This window comes from Trichomycterus rosablanca, chromosome 8 (genome assembly GCF_030014385.1).
Source record: "Trichomycterus rosablanca isolate fTriRos1 chromosome 8, fTriRos1.hap1, whole genome shotgun sequence".
NCBI classification, from domain to species: Eukaryota; Metazoa; Chordata; class Actinopteri; order Siluriformes; family Trichomycteridae; genus Trichomycterus; species Trichomycterus rosablanca.
In genome coordinates this window covers 7,650,779-7,667,975 of record NC_085995.1, presented here as the reverse complement: position 1 = coordinate 7,667,975, position 17,197 = coordinate 7,650,779, and the positions used below count along the sequence as shown (strand labels likewise).

The following is a 17,197-nucleotide window of genomic DNA, read 5'->3' as shown; positions in this document are numbered from 1 at the left end:
CCTCAATCATCATGTTTACTCTATGGATCCTTCCCCAGCACCCTCCAGCAGCTGTGAGATGAACTGCAGTCAGCATGGCTCAAGATACCTGTGACAACCTACCAGGACATTATTGAGTCAATCCCAGCACGTTTAGCTGCTGTCTGTGCTGCACACGACGGTTACTCTGGATACTAGCTGGTGGTAATAACAATGTGACTCAACTGTGTATAATCTACATTAAAAAACAAGAAACGAACCATGATATTACTGAGATGGTGAATTTGTTTTTGGTTGGGTGGCATGACCACACTATGTTAAAATGTTTAACGAATGGCCATGTACACAGATTAGGCATAACATTATGACCTCCTTTCTAATATTGTGTTGGTCCCCCTTTTGCTGGCCCATACGCAACAAACTGTGATGCACTGTGTATTCTGACACATTTCTATCAGAACCAGCATTAAGTTCTTCAGCAATTTGAGCTACAGTAGCTCATCTGTTGGATCGGACCACACGTGCATAAATGAACCTTGGCTGCCCATGACCGGTTTACCACTGTTCCTTCCTTAGACCACTTTTGATAGATACTGACCACTGCAGATCGGGAACACTCCACAAGAGCTGCAGTTTTGGAGATGCTCTAATCCAGTTGTCTAGCCATCACAATTTGGCCCTTGTCAAACTTGCTCAAATCCTTACGCTTGTCCATTTTTCCTGCTTCTAACACATCGACTTTGAGGATAAAATGTTTACTTGCTGCCTAATATATCCCACCCACTAACAGGTGCCGTGATGAAGAGATAAACAGTGTTATTCACTTCACCTGTCAGTGGTCATAATGTTATGCTTCATCGGTGATGTGTCGGCAGGGTGAAACTAATTACAATGTTTAAAAAAGTATTTATAAGTAACTTTCAGACAGATACTGCAAACTGTGTTATACAGAAATGCTCATAAGACCCAGTCGCCACTGATTTTAAATCAATATGGCAAGATCACTCATAAGATCTGAGTGAGTTCAGTGATGCAAAAACAATTGCGCTGGTTTGCAGAGACGCTTAAGAGTGCACGTGTGATGAAAGAATGACCGCAATTCAATCCAAAGTTCTTCGCACTGCCAACTTGTTCAATATGATGGACTATTTGTTATCCTGATAGCAGTTGTCTTCTGCCAAACTAGAACTTAAACTTGATAAATGTCATTCTTCATTTTATTTGCTGGTATTTATTTGTGTCGTAGTTGCAGATCCAGATTGCACATTAACTCTGATTGTATCCCACAGCAGAGAAAGACAGCGCCGTTATTCCCTTTTACATTCTGTACAGTCTCCGAGTGCTATAGCACACTCGGCTTTGCCCTGACAGACCTGCATTAACTGTGCGGTTAGAGTTGTTTGGCAGTTTGATGAAATTCTAGCTGAGCCGAAGCCAGTTCGGCAGTACCAAAGTATTTATGACACTTCATCAGCGATGTGTTTACTCTGACAAAAAAACACTCAAGTGAAATTGGAAACAAGTTCAGTACTGATTTGTGGGTGTTTACTGACCATGTAAGCACTGTCTGTTACCACTACAATACTGCAGACACACAGGTGAGGACTGTGTCGGTGCTGCATTGGCACCATTGCCATGAGTTCATGTATTCATGTTAAGTATGAATCATATTATTTTAAAATTATTTTAAAAATATGTGAAACTGGTGTCACTTATGTGCTAGCCCGGGGTATTTTAAACCATGGGTCGCCACCCTTGGTGGGTCGAGAGCCAAAAAAATGGGTTGCTGAGAAAAATGAGAATAATTAAATAAACTTGTATGCAAATGCTTCTATGTGGAGGCTTTATGTTCCATCTTGTATAGAGAGTCAGATGCATTGTTTGTGTTGCCTGGGTCACGTAAAAAATCATGGACAAAATGCCTTAGACACGCGCCTGACAGACACAAATAGCTGTTGCTAAGAATGAAAAACTAGATGGTGATTTACCTTCTTGCCAATGCATCTATGACTCCTACTGTCTGGTAAGGGTTCTGTCTCCAGGGGCGGAGGAGTACAGGGAGCGTGGTAGGCTGCATGCTAGGTCATTTTGTAGGCTGTTACAGGCTTGTAGAAAGACGTGTGTCAGACGGGGCATATGATAGTCTGTATGTACGAGGGATCTTTAAAAAGTTTCCACACTTCTATATTTTCATTGGAAACTGTGAGGGTGGGAGGAGTAATTGGTAATGTCTGAGAGAATTAGATTAGATTCGATTTAACTTTGTCATTGTGCAGAGTACAAGTACAGAGCCAACAAAATGCAGTAGCATCTAACCAGAAGTGCAATATAGAGATTATTTACATATAATACAGTTAAAGTGCAGTAGTGACCAGATAAGTAAAAATGAAGAGACATATATTAAGAACAGTAAACAGACAATGATTGTCCAGTGTATAGACTAGTATATAATTACAAAGTTATGAAAGGTGATTACAGTGGCTAAATGAATGAAAATAAATAGAGTATAGCAGTATAGCAGATAATATACAATATATACATTATTGTTATGCTGGTGTGATTAGTGCAATAGTGAATGAGAGAGAGTTTATCGTCCGGATTTTGCGCCATCTGCCTTTTTGGACACGCAAAGAAGATTTTCATGTGAATCAAAGACAGTAAGTAAAAACATAAAAATATATTTAGACAATAAAGCCTTAAAAATGAATCCATGTAGCCTTGTTACGGTTTAATTTAATTTAAAGTCTCCACTTTTCATTCAATATGTACTTAAAAAAGCATACACTATTGCTCCAGTGCAGTGGTTCCCAACTTTTCTTTTTCTTTAAAGCCCCCCCATGAATATCTCAAAAAAGCTGAGCCCCCAACCTGCACGCAAACAGACCAAAAGAATAAAGAGATTCATTGCAAATCTTTATTGACATAAATTTACATTAATCATAGCTTTTGTCCTTTCTCCTGGGTTCTCTTGGGTGTGTTAATTTAAGTTTTAATATGATTTAATATGTGCAAATTTTATTTTGACAAACATATCATGATCCCACACGTTTGGCGCCCCCCGAGGGAGGCATGGACGCCAGGTTGGGAACCATGGCTCTAGTGCACCTCTTATTTAATAGAATGGCATTTGAGAAACAGCCTTTCATTTTCATCACAGCTTCATACTGGTCAGGGTCATTGTGGTCCCAGCTGCATTAGGATACACTAGACGCAAAACAGGAGCACACTGCATAGGGAGCCACCCCCTCCTCAGTCAGAGCCAATCATGTTTGAGTAGATGTTTGGCTGGCTGACAGCACTAGTGAGATTCGACCCCAATTCTCAGATGGGCTAGAGCAGGTGGTGCCCAATACGTCGATCACGATAGACCAGTTCATCGCACAGTGCACGCTGGTAGATCGCACCTCATTCAAACAGGTCAACGTGATTGACATGAAATGTGGCCACTGTTTTTTTTTATTTGCAGTTTATTACCATAGCTACGCTTCAGCCCACCTAAAGCACTGCAATTCTAGAAAGTTTTCATTCATCAGTTGCCAGTTTGCGCCATTTTTGCATTCTTTCTTTTGTAACCTACACTGTTTGTGAAGATGTGTGCGCAACCACAAAGAAACCAAAAACAGTTCGATTCAGACAAGACCACTGCAAAGACGGCTGTTTCATTCATACATGGAAGAAGCGGACGGAGAATATTTAGATCTCATGTTACATACAGATATTTAAACCCTACAAAGGGCCTCTGCTGGACAATTTTGGAACTTGCTGGCTGAGGAAAAATATCCAAACACAAGAAAATGTGTCACATATTTGACTGTGCTAGCATTTTTGGTTTAACCTACTTGTGTAAATCAGCCTTTTTCCACATGAACATAATTAAGTCTAAATATCGGTCCACTCTTACTGATGAACACTTGGAAGGCTGCTTAAGAATTGGCATCAGCAGCTACTGTCCAGACTACATAAACCTGACTGACACCATTCAGTGCAAATCATTAGAATAAAAGGTTAGTGTGATCTTTCAGTCGCTTGTTTTGTAATGCTGAATATCAATATAGGAACTGAAGCACATTTAAAAAAGCAACTTCAAGTTGATCTTATAAAATACATAAAAATAATGCTGCAAACTTGATTTAAACCCATTTACCTGACACCAGCCTGGGGATGTAAAAAAGCACAACTATGCTAAACATTCACCATCGTGGGTCAGGTGTTTGGTTAGACTGTTTGTAAATCCAATCTTTCTATTACAAGTTAACGTGGTGAAACCAATGTTTGTTTGTTTATTAGGATTTTAACGTCATGTTTTACACTTTGGTTACATTCATGACAGGAACGGTAGTTACTCATTACACAAGGTTAATCAGTTTACAAGGTTATATCAAACACAGTCATGGACAATTTCATATCTCCAATTTACTTCACTTGCATGTTTTTGGACTGTGGGAGGAAAACGGAGCATCCGGAGTATACCCACGCGGACACGGGGAGAACATGCAAACTCCACATAGAAAGGACCCTGACTGCCCCACCTGGGGATCGAACCCAGGACCTTCTTGCTGTGAGGCGACAGTGCTACCCACTAGCCACCGTGCCGCCCAGTGAAACCAAGACTCTCAGTGGTTCTCCTGTGTGCTCTTGTCAGTAGCATGTACGTGACACATTAGGGACCAGTCTGGTGTGAAGTAAGTTTGAAAATTTTATGCGCTCCTACACACAACAGAAGCACGATGCTAACCTGACCTTTCACCTTTTCATTCCCTCTGTATTTGCTTCCCTCCTCCACCTAGTTTTGGAACTTTAACTTTTGATTAAAGCTACTCTGCCCAGCTAAAGGTATTTTTTTTTTTTTTTCTGCTCCTTCTTTTATTTCTCTGGTTTGTTTAAGGTTGCTCTTTACCCGACAGGCAGCCTACCTCTATACGTTTATCCTGTCAGGCCTGGTTAAACAGAAGAGAGGAAAAACAAAAAAAAGAGAGGGAGAAGATTAAAGGGCCACTGCCTAAAGCTAAAAGGCTGCCGTGAGCAATTTGTTTACAGTTTACCACAGACGAGCAGAAGCGCACACACAAATGCACACACAGTCCCTACATCAAATAAATGTACGCAATATACTGAAAAAGAAATAAATAAATTGCTGACAGGGTTTTTATTCAGGCGTACATTTAGAGCTTAAACACAAGGCATTGCCATGCTTCGCTGCTGCTAATTTATCTTATTTCCAGGCTTTAGAAAATCAGTTTTATACTGAAAACGACACTCCGGAGGCTAGTCAGAAATGCCTTTACAGAGACAAATGGTGACTTTATTTATTCTTGTAAGGACAACATTTCCATTAAGGGTCTAATGAAATCATTAGGGTTTCAATTATACTCCTACATATAAGGGTATTTTATGTGTAAACAAAGAGACACACCACTGTCAACATAAAGGAAACAGCTGCAGCAAGCTGAACACAACAATCAAATAAATCAGAGTTATATCACAAGAAGGGAGCTGAGGATGGAGCTGCTGGGCCGGAGGAGGAGGTTTATGGATGCTGTGAGGGAGGACATGCAGGTGGTTGGTGTGACAGAGAAGGATGTTAAGGACAAGGCGAGGGAGCAGCCGAAAGAGGAAAGTAGAGCAAAGAAATGCAAACCTGTAACAGTATATTAATGCGAAAGGGGTAATAAGGTACAGGGACACATTTGGGCTCCAGTCCAGACTGGTCTCAAGTCTAGTAGCTCCACTTGGCCTGACTGCACATCTGTGGACTTGTGAAAGGAAACCGGAGCACCCGAAGGAAACCCACATGGCACAAGGAGCACATGGAAACTCCCCACAGAAAGGACCCTGGCCGCCCATCTGGAGAATCAATCCCAAACCCATTTTGTAGTGAGGCAACAGTGCTACACCTGCCCCACCATATCACCCCAATGCAGTTAAACTTCTGTTAGAGGTACAATGATGTTTTAACCTGGTGACTGGACTCCATCCTAGCGTTCATCAATTAAATCCTCAATTATTTTAAAAGGTTCAGTGGTTTGCATGGGGCCGCTGTTATTTTGGCGTATGGGACAATATTTAGACAGCTGCCACTACAACCATGAATACCTCTCCATGCTTAAAGGCCGGCTGCAAAACACTGTGGTTTGAAGGAATCCAAGTTGGTGTCAAACTCGTGAGTTCTAATCTCAGCTTTGCTACCGGCAGGCTGAGCATCTACATGAACAATGACTGGCTTGTTCATAGGGTAGGTAGGATGGGACAAACAATGATTGGCTCACTCATAGGGTGGGGTCAGGTGGGTCCTCTAAAGGCAAATCCTCATAACTATGCAACTACAACCTCTAGTGGCTGATTGATGTCACGCGCACAGAGATGGGGATAATGCGGGATCAGGGTGTGACACTCCGTGTGCAAAAGTGAGCCCCATATCGTCTCGTGCAGGTAAAAAGATGCAGTCGTCTACTGCACGTGTCGGTGGGGGGGGGTGTTAGTCACGTCTCTTCTCTTCTTCAGACTGTACTACTTGCACAGGGGTCCAGAATTTATGCTTTAAAAATATTTATATTCCTTCCAATTTAGTGGTTACCAATTCCCAGACTGTAACAAAATCCACTGTTGCACCACCCCCACCCAGACAGAGAAGAGCTGCAAACTATCACATGCTCCCTCTGACACGCAGCAGTCGCTGGTCATGTCGTCTACCCTACATGAAGGTGTCTCAACCAGCCAGCAGAGGTCACAATTACAGCAGAACTTAGTCTCTCTCTCTCTCTCTGGCACAGCCAAGTGTGTCTGTTAGACCCTGGCCTTGTTAAATGCTCAGCTGTGATCTGAACTGGAGAGCTCGAGATGTCAGTGGTGAACAGCTAGTGCATTAGACTGCCTCGCTAAGGGAGCACAACTGGATTTGATGCTTCCCACACCTAGATACATGTTCCCAAGCAATTTGTTTTTGATACAAAGCTTACCCAGCTTGCCTTAAATTTCAGCTTTTTAAAACTGGATTATAGAAGTACTACTGTAATTTTTTTAGTCGTTTTCTTTGAGAACTGAGATTTTGGGGTATTTAGCAACTATCATGTAAAGTGTACGCCTATTCCCATCAGTGGGCTGCTACTTGGGAACTTTTGGTCGCCTCTGTTGCCTTTATGTTTAACAAACACTGACAGGTTTTTTTTCATGGACGCACCTGCAATCTTCACACCCACTATTTGACCACTTTGTAACTTGGTTAGTTGCCTCAGGTTGCTTGAAATTTTTCATATCAAAGTGTAAATTGTAAAAGCTTTGTGTGTTCATCACTTACATGTAAAACATCTCTTCAATAAGCAGGATGAAAATACAGAGAGCTCAGAAATCGTCCAAAAAAGCCTACCTGCCCTAGGATGGGGCCCAGTGGGGGCCCTGGAGCCGCTTGTCCGGATCGAACAATTGCTCTGATCACACCACTTGCTTCCACCTTCTTCACCGCCTTGGCAGCTTTGGAGATCTTAGACATCCTTTGTGTGTACGTCTGGACCTCTGCCTCCCTGTTCACAACAGTAATTGCTTAGTTCTCTTTAAAGGCATTAAAAATTCAGTGCTCTACAATCAATACATGACCACAGGCAATGAAACGTGTTACACACAATCTCTCTGGTGCACTTGCTTTGGAGTGCACGGTGCATCTAAAGTCGCGGCGGGTGAATATTATTGCAAGGTAAATAGTTGTAAAACCTTGGGGCCTGAGAGATAATAGATTGAAAAGCAAAGATGTGTGTGTGTGTGTGTGTGTGTGAGGGCTCTGTCTCCACATACACACACACACACACTGATCTGTGGTGCTCTGCGGATTCATTCTAAGCACAGATCAGGCTCTGTGCAGTAACCATAAGGCATGGTAATAACTATAGCACTGCTCATACAGCACACTACACAATGATGCTGTAGTAATGCTACAGTTCTGGCTGGAGATTTATTTAATTAACAGATTCTAACAATGACTTGAGAGATGCTATGACCTCAACTTTTGTTCGTGCAGGAGTAAGAAAAGACGCATCCTCTCTAAGCTCCTTACACACAGATTAATGGGCTACATATTTGTAGTCCCAGCATGGAAGAATGATTTTGTAATAGCCTAACGGGATACAATACCCATTTAGTGGCCTAAGTGCTTTTTAATCAGTTACGGTATGGTCGCATTAACATAGCACAAAGTGGTTATTAGTATTCATGGGACACTTCACCCAATATGTACAGCGCACTTGACTAAGCAGAAAAAGGGGAAATGAGCCCTGAGTTAGGATGCATCCAAACTGGTTACTTTGAACCTTATAGCAGTGGTATTTTTTTCTTTTTTTAATGTTAGTTTGTTGGAGATTTTGATATTTAAAAAGCACCTAGCAGGGAGAGGAATGAGCATCCTCGCAAAAGTTATTTACAGTCAGTTTTTACAACAAAGGCTTTGCAAATTCAAATACATTTACCATGATGAAGCATCCATCAATCCATATTTTTGCCATGAGCTAATTAATACAATTAGATTATTATAATAACTTACTGAATATCTAGTTATTTAAATAAAACCACCTGCATGCATATCTTAATATGTGAATAAAGGGTTTCCAAATGTACATGTACAGTCTGTGCTGTGTGAACCTGATAGAGTTCATGCTCAAAGTAAACGCATTATTCAGTATATTCAGTATAATCCTCGATTATTTATTTTTTTATAGTCACCCTGAAGATAAAACTTTGAGTTAAATGACTCAATAGCAACCTGATTTTGCTTTCAGAAGAACTTTGCCAGCCTATGTTTCAAATAAATAACGTCTGATAACTAATTTGACCCTCTAAATAAGGGATGTAAATAAGGGATGCCCGTGGGTCATTTGCAGCCCGTTACCATTTCAGAAATGGCTCGTGAGGTATTTTATAAATAAATTTAAAGTTGGGGGCGCCTAGGTGGCGCAGCGGGATATTCCGCTAGCGCATCAGCTCTGCCACCGGACACAATTGGCCAGAGTAAGTGGGTGGGGTGGGTGTTGTCTTCAAACGCTGTGTAAGACCCTGGTTAGCAAATAGAGGCGCCTGGTTAGCAAATAGAGGTGTAGCCTGTGTAGAAAGAATGGGTGAAAAGGAGAGGTCCGCTAGGACTGCGTACGGGTCGGAGGAAGTCAAATTGGCTACGCTAAATCAGGAGAAAAAACGGGGAGAAAATGCATAAATAAATAGAAAAAAAAGAGTTGTTTTAAAAAGACTGCTTGAACTGTTTGAACTCTGGGTGTCGCTATCAAATAAAACAAATCTATAACACTCCCCATCTTCTTTTCCCCAAAAATCAGGCAGAAAATGCAGACAAGTTCAGAGGGAAGTGTGTATGTTTAATTTATTATTTTATTTTAAATTTTTTATATCTTTTATATTTTTTAATAATAATCTTCCCATTATGATTATAAACTGGTGAGTGGAATTGGCAAATCTTAGTTTACACAACATTATCAAAGACAGACAATTAGTCACTCAAATAAAAAAAGAAGTGTAATTGTTAGTGATCAAGTACGTCTGTTATATTTTTATTTGTTTTATTCCAGAAGAGTCTGTGGCCAGCGTTTGCATATTTTTACCCCATCTGGCCCCCAACAAGAAAAGTTTGGACACCCCTGCTCTAAATAAACCAAGGTTATAACTGCTTGAAAATTTACAGTATGTTCAGCAGAACCTGAAGCTTTATCTTCACAGATCTGTGCACACAAACAAAGAAACACGAGCATGGAAGCCCTTTGAGGCGCACTGAGGCATGAAAGGCTCGCGCTGGTTTAATGTGTCCATTTACCACAGTCAAAACCTCCACAGTGGATTTCTTTAAAATGCCAAGCACATCAAGTCTTCTATATCTATTTGCTCTGCTCTTCTAACACTTTAGCGCTCTTTACAACCCGTGTTTCAGGTTGGATCAATCTGTTAGTCAGTCAGAACGCCAGCGCTTGCCAAGCCTTCGCTTCAGGACGATCGCTACACAATATTCAGAATGAGTAAAGACCAATCAGCAGTCCCTCCAGCCAAGCAAAGCAATTTAGAAACAAATCAAATACAGTATAATTTCCTAGAGGAACTATAGTTTATTGGGATCAATGCACATATTTTAACATACATTTCCTTTGTGTTTGAAAAGCTTTGCTGATGTGAATAGGATCTAATAAATGACAAAAAACAACTAAACACACCACATGAATTTATAATGCTGTTTTAAAGTCAGGTTTTGTGCTTTCGGTTCATTGCTTTGAAACACGTCCTCACTCTGGGAATAATTTCTCACTAAAAAATAAACAATAATCTGACTGCTTTCTTCCTGGATACATTGTGCAGCAGGAGCAGGGTGATAAAACTGTTTAAATGTCAGAGAAAATAATTTCACAATGCTGGTGTTTATGACATTAAATATTGCATAAAGTAAATAATTGTTGGAATAAAGACAAATGCTTTTCTTTTTTTTCTAAAAACGTACAGCAAGTTCGACCAGTGCATGACAGTTAATAAAAAGATTAAACAATTTGTTTATTTTAAGATATTTATTATTTAAATACAGGCTTTGTATTTATTTTCAGAGGGTAGAGACAATTCCCAATCCCTGCTCAGGGGTGCCATAAACCAAATTCCCATTGAGCATTTATAATATACAGTATATATATACACTGATCAGCCATAACATTAAAACCACCGCCTTGTTTCTACACTCACTGTCTTTTTATTAGCTCCACTTACCATATAGAAGCACTTTGAAGCACTTTCCACTGATGAAGGTCTAGAAGATGACCAACTCAAACAGCAGCAATAGATGAGCGATCATCTCTGACTTTACATCTACAAGGTGGACCAACTATTGATATGGTATTTAAAAACTCCAGCAGCGCTGCTGTGTCTTATCCACTCATACCAGCACAACACACACTAACACACCACCACCATGTCAGTGTCACTGCAGTGCTGAGAATCATCCACCACCTAAATAATACCTGCTCTGTGGTGGTCCTGTGGGGGTCCTGACCAGTAAAGAACAGGGTAAAAGCAGGCTAAAAAAGTATGTAGAGGAACAGATGGACTACAGACAGTAATTATAGACTACAAAGTGCTTCTATGTGGTAAGTTGAGCTGATAAAATGGACAGTGAGTGTAGAAACAAGGAGGTGGTTTTAATGTTATGGCTGATCAGTGTATGTGTGTGTATGTATGAATATAAATCAGCTGGTTGTGGGTCTGCTTGGACATGATTAGGTAAAATCTAAGGGAAAAGGATGCCTGAAACCACCTACCCAATGGCAAGTGCACTTGTCAGTTCTTTTTCAGTGCTGGTCCCAAGCCCGGATAAAAATAAGAGGGTTGCATCAGAAACAGCATCCAGTGTAAAAACTGTGTCAAATCTGGTGTGCAGACCAGATCCACTGTGGATCAACATGGGAGCAGCTGAAAATAACCCCACACATCAGGGAATTGTCGGCAACTAAAAAAAAATCAGGTCGCTGAGCAGTGCACACTACACGATGAACATGGAGCCTCAGGCACCTCCCCAAAATTAGAAGGTGACTATAAAATCATGCTGAAAATTGTGTGGTGTGCACTATGCATAATACAGGCAGACAGAGGGGGGTAATGTAAACTCCACAGCTGATGTGGAATTACATCATGTCACGTTATAAATGAGAGCTTTTCGAACTTGGGCACGCTATGAGATTTTAATTTTAATTTTCTGACATTTCCAGAACTTTTGTTGGCTTTTTGTTTGGCAATAAACAACAACACAGTGATGTCCATGTTTAAAATTAGCTTCTCTTCATTGAATTTAATAATGACTCTTAATTTACTTTTAATGGCACAATATACATACTGCAGTTTTACTCAGTAAATGTCACCTTGCCATGAGGTTTGCAAAAGCCAGCATATTTTTTTAAAGAATCCTGTAGCTCCTTTGGGACTACACTAAATATTATGATGAAAAATATTTAATACTTCCTAGTAAAACCTCTGAAAAACACAATTTATTGCAAAAAGCCCCTTTTTACTGAAAGTACTTGGCTCAACCTCTGTGTCCAGGGTTGCCGCAGAATGACAATTTGCCAGTAGCCTTCAAGCCCTAAGTGAAATAATACACCTTGAAATGGAATTGATTTCTGACCGACCAAAAACCAAACACACCAAATATTAATCCATTAGCAAAATGACAGTGGTCAGAAAATACAATAAGAGTTGTCTCTGATATGACTTCTCATCAAGCCAGAATACTTTGTAGACTGCAGTCTTTGGCACAGAGAACTCAATGTCTGTTTTTATCATTTAGTTCGTCTGAGATGAATTTGCGCCCAGAGAACTTGGCAGTGTTTCTGTATGTATGTAGTCCTTGGCAGTGTTTCTGTATGTATAGCTTTCTCGTTGCGTAGTAGTTTCAGTTTGCATTTATTGACTGTGTTAAGTGACAATGGTTTTCCGATCATCATGGTTTCTTATGCAATGGCATCTGAGGATTCAAAGGTCACACACATTTAACAATGGTTTCCAGATTTGCCCTACACAGACTGACATTCCTACTTTTATTATGTATGGGACAAGGGATCTTCAAAAAGTTTCCGCATTTTTATATTTTGGTTAGAAATGGTGAGGGCGGGAGGAGTAGTAATTAGTCGTGTCTGAGAGACTGAGAGGGAGCTTACAGTCCAGATTTAGCGGCATCTGATTTTCACTTTTTTGGAGCACTCAAAGAAGCTTTAAGGGGAAGAAGATTTTCATGTGGTGATGATGTGAAAGCAGCAGTGCATCAGTGGCTTTGCGCTCAACCAAAACCGTTTTTGCTGACGGCATTTAAACGATGGTACGACGCTGGGAAAAATGCTTTGGAAGGTGACTGTGTAGAAAAGTGATGTCATTTGTTTTTTGAAATTCTTAATAAATAGAGTTTAAAAAAAAGTGCCGAAGCTTTTTGAAGAATCTCATAGATGATGAAAGACCTAAATTGTTAACAAACTGACAATTGCCTCCTGAAGTGTGGCCAATAGTAGTGAGTCATGACCCATCATTGCTTGCACTCACTGGTGGATACACCTTCTATACCCAATCTTGTTTCCTTCACCTGTTACCAATTCACCTGCTTTCAAAACCCTGTAACTTCAACATTCTATAAACTCGTGTGTTGCAGATATTCAATTAAACATTGAAAGTTGATCAGTGAAAATGTACTTTTGTCAGTAATACATGAGCCAAAAATGGACATCTGTACCTTTGCCCATAACCCCATAAGAATTTTGAAACCTGTTTAACGTTTCTCACTGTTGCAGCGCCAGATCACAATGAATAATTCAGACTGACGGTTGGCCGTGAATTGGATCGTGTAGACTGATGGGTCTGAAGTTCGGTCGACTGCTTTGCTTTCACGGATCATACGCAACAATTTTTAATCCTCCCTTTCCAATCTCTGTCTGGGAATTTAGCAAGTAATCTCATACAGTTTATAACCTTTAATCAGATACCAGTTATATATTAAAATTCTGTCTTCAGTGGAAAAAAACACTTTATCTGGTGTTACAATACCGTCGTCTGCTGATGAGCAGAAACACAAATGTTGTCATGGTAACCGATATTGTAAATTAGTCAAATGACCTCAACCTTTTTGTTTTAAGGTCCTGATACCAAACCATATCTCAAACTATACATGCAAATTATTTTACAAATCTATATTTGTATTGATTTTCCAAAGGAAATACATTTGTTATAAGAATTAATATGAACACTAAAGGTTAATAAAAAGAAAATAAACAGAAAATTCAGCTGATTGATTCAATTCTCAGGTCAAAACAACAAAATTGAGATGAAAAAGTAATGCCTAAATCAGTGCAGTATGAATAAAACAACAGTCCCTGATATTTGATTTATAAGCTCAGAGACCAAAGATGACAAAAACACAACTTCACCTCCAAAATGATTTAAGCATCATTTGCATGTTTGGATTTACAACCTCACATTCTGAAAGCCGGCCCGGTTGTCACGTTCCATCCGGTATTGATATATTTCTTTTCAGTTTGAGACAAATTGAACCTGCACACATGGGAAAACAGCTTTGTTTAGACCCAAGAATAACCAATTTGCAAGAGCCGCTGAGCAAGCTATTCGCCCTCTTAAAAAATAGGCTGAATTTGTTCAAATAAAATGATAAAGAAAAGAGTATGATGGTGGAATAGGCTGCATCATACATCATAGATAGAATTTGTGTGGCTAAATCGCTAAATGAGCACTTATATTAATGGTGTAGGATGGGGAAGCAAAGCAAATAAGAAGAAATTCTATTGAGTAGGAATAATTTTGTGTGTGTGTGTGTGTGTTGCATTACAACACCAGTGCACACAATAACACACAATTCAGAAAGTATTCAGACCCATTGCTGTGGGACTCCAAATTGTAATCAGGTGCATCCTCTAAGCTTTAATTGTCCTTGAGATCAGTTATAATTTGAATTAATTGGACATTGTTTGGAAAAGCACACAGCAGGTTATTTAAGGGCCCCAGAAATAGAACATCTAGGGCTGATCTAAAGCACCACAATGCCCTTAATAAGTTTAATGGAGAAAGCTTGGCACAACCTTCCTTAAGTTCCTTAAGAGGTTAAATTAGGGATTCAGATAGGTCAGTAAGGTAAAACAGAACCCAACGGTCACTCTAATGTGCTGTGCAGAGACAGAGGAGAACCTGTAGGACAGAACACCATCCCAGCAGCATAAATCAGGATGTTGGATTGGCAAGACAGAAACATAAAGAAACTCTTTTGGCAGAACAGAAAGCACTACGTTTGGCGAAAAACAGGCACTGCACATCATCTGACTAATCACATCTCTACTGAGATACATGTTGGTGGCAGCATCATGCTACTGGGGTGCTTCTCAGCAACAAGCCAAATACAGAAAACCTCATTCCGAACACACAGAAACTCAGACTGGGGTGACAGATCACCTTTCAACAATGACACAATTACACCACGTGCTTTTTCTAAATCCCATTACAAAACCGAAGGCATTAATTTGGAACTGCCGCCACCCTTGAAGCTATAACAGCCTCCACATTTTTTTGAAAAGTATTTTCACAAAATTTTGAAATGTTTGTGGGAATTTATTTACGTACTTATCTCTGTGTTCCTCCACTATCTGTACAGACGTCTCGGGCTACTAACCAGAGTGCTTGCACAGCATCAAAAACCCCACCCACCTACAGTCCGGTCTTTTTCCCACTGCAGGCATTGCCAATTATGCCCACTAGGGGGCACCAGGTTGACAGGTAGCAGAGCTGAGGTTCGAACTCGGGGAGTTTAGAATCCCAGAGCTGGTGTGCTAGCGGATTATCCCACTGTGACACCTGGGCACCCATGTTTGTGGGAATTTGTGCTCATACCATGTCTTTAAGGACCTTGTTTTGTGCACATGGGCATAGTAAACTGAAGCAGAAAGGGCCTTGTCCAAACTGTTACAACAAACTTGAAAGCAACTCAATGCCCCCCCCCCCCCCCCACACACACACATTTTCTCTTGAATCTAGTCTTATCTGCCACATATGCAGTGCTGACTGCTTTTTTTCACTTGCATAAAACCAGTGCATATGGGGACCAGTTTCGCAAACAAAGAGTGATGCATTGATCTCCATTATACCCCGACTCATGTGCAGGTGCCTGTTTATGAGGTTTTCCCTCTGGCAATCCCACCCTGTGGACGGGCCAATCAACGTCCATATAGAACCTGGCCTGTCAGTACCAGAGCTGAGATTCGAACTTGCTTATACAGTGTATCACAAAAGTGAGTACACCCCTCACATTTCTGCAGATATTTAAGTATATCTTTTCATGGGACAACACTGACAAAATGACACTTTGACACAATGAAAAGTAGTCTGTGTGCAGCTTATATAAGAGTGTAAATGTATTCTTCCCTCAAAATAACTCAATATACAGCCATTAATGTCTAAACCACCGGCAACAAAAGTGAGTACACCCCTTAGTGAAAGTTCTTGAAGTGTCAATATTTTGTGTGGCCACCATTATTTCCCAGAACTGCCTTAACTCTCCTGGGCATGGAGTTTACCAGAGCTTCACAGGTTGCCACTGGAATGCTTTTCCACTCCTCCATGACGACATCACGGAGCTGGCGGATATTCGAGACTTTGCGCTCCTCCACCTTCCGCTTGAGGATGCCCCAAAGATGTTCTATTGGGTTTAGGTCTGGAGACATGCTTGGCCAGTCCATCACCTTTACCCTCAGCCTCTTCAATAAAGCAGTGGTCGTCTTAGAGGTGTGTTTGGGGTCATTATCATGCTGTAACACTGCCCTGCAACTCAGTTTCCGGAGGGAGGGGATCATGCTCTGCTTCAGTATTTCACAGTACATATTGGAGTTCATGTGTCCCTCAATGAAATGTAACTCCCCAACACCTGCTGCACTCATGCAGCCCCAGACCATGGCATTCCCACCACCATGCTTGACTGTAGGCATGACACACTTATCTTTGTACTCCTCACCTGATTGCCGCCACACATGCTTGAGACCATCTGAACCAAACAAATTAATCTTGGTCTCATCAGACCATAGGACATGGTTCCAGTAATCCATGTCCTTTGTTGACATGTCTTCAGCAAACTGTTTGCGGGCTTTCTTGTGTAGAGACTTCAGAAGAGGCTTCCTTCTGGGGTGACAGCCATGCAGACCAATTTGATGTAGTGTGCGGCGTATGGTCTGAGCACTGACAGGCTGACCCCCCACCTTTTCAATCTCTGCAGCAATGCTGACAGCACTCCTGCGCCTATCTTTCAAAGACAGCAGTTGGATGTGACGCTGAGCACGTGCACTCAGCTTCTTTGGACGACCAATGCGAGGTCTGTTCTGAGTGGACCCTGCTCTTTTAAAACGCTGGATGATCTTGGCCACTGTGCTGCAGCTCAGTTTCAGGGTGTTGGCAATCTTCTTGTAGCCATGGCCATCTTCATGTAGCGCAACAATTCGTCTTTTAAGATCCTCAGAGAGTTCTTTGCCATGAGGTGCCATGTTGGACCAGTATGAGAGAGTGTGAGAGCTGTACTACTAAATTGAACACACCTGCTCCCTATGCACACCTGAGACCTAGTAACACTAACAAATCACATGACATTTTGGAGGGAAAATGACAAGCAGTGCTCAATTTGGACATTTAGGGGTGTAGTCTCTTAGGGGTGTACTCACTTTTGTTGCCG

At 40.9% G+C, this 17,197-nt stretch overlaps 1 protein-coding gene across 1 annotated transcript in view; it reads right to left on the bottom strand.

The window, feature by feature from the left end:
- The window catches only part of mrpl11 (mitochondrial ribosomal protein L11), a 79,558-nt gene that overhangs the window by 53,668 nt on the left and 8,693 nt on the right, over positions 1-17,197 (bottom strand). Inside the window, exon 2 of the mRNA XM_062999791.1 lies at positions 7,343-7,496. Within this exon, the coding sequence (XP_062855861.1) occupies positions 7,343-7,465 (123 nt within the window). The 5' untranslated portion in view covers positions 7,466-7,496. The remainder of the gene's footprint in view (positions 1-7,342; positions 7,497-17,197) is intronic.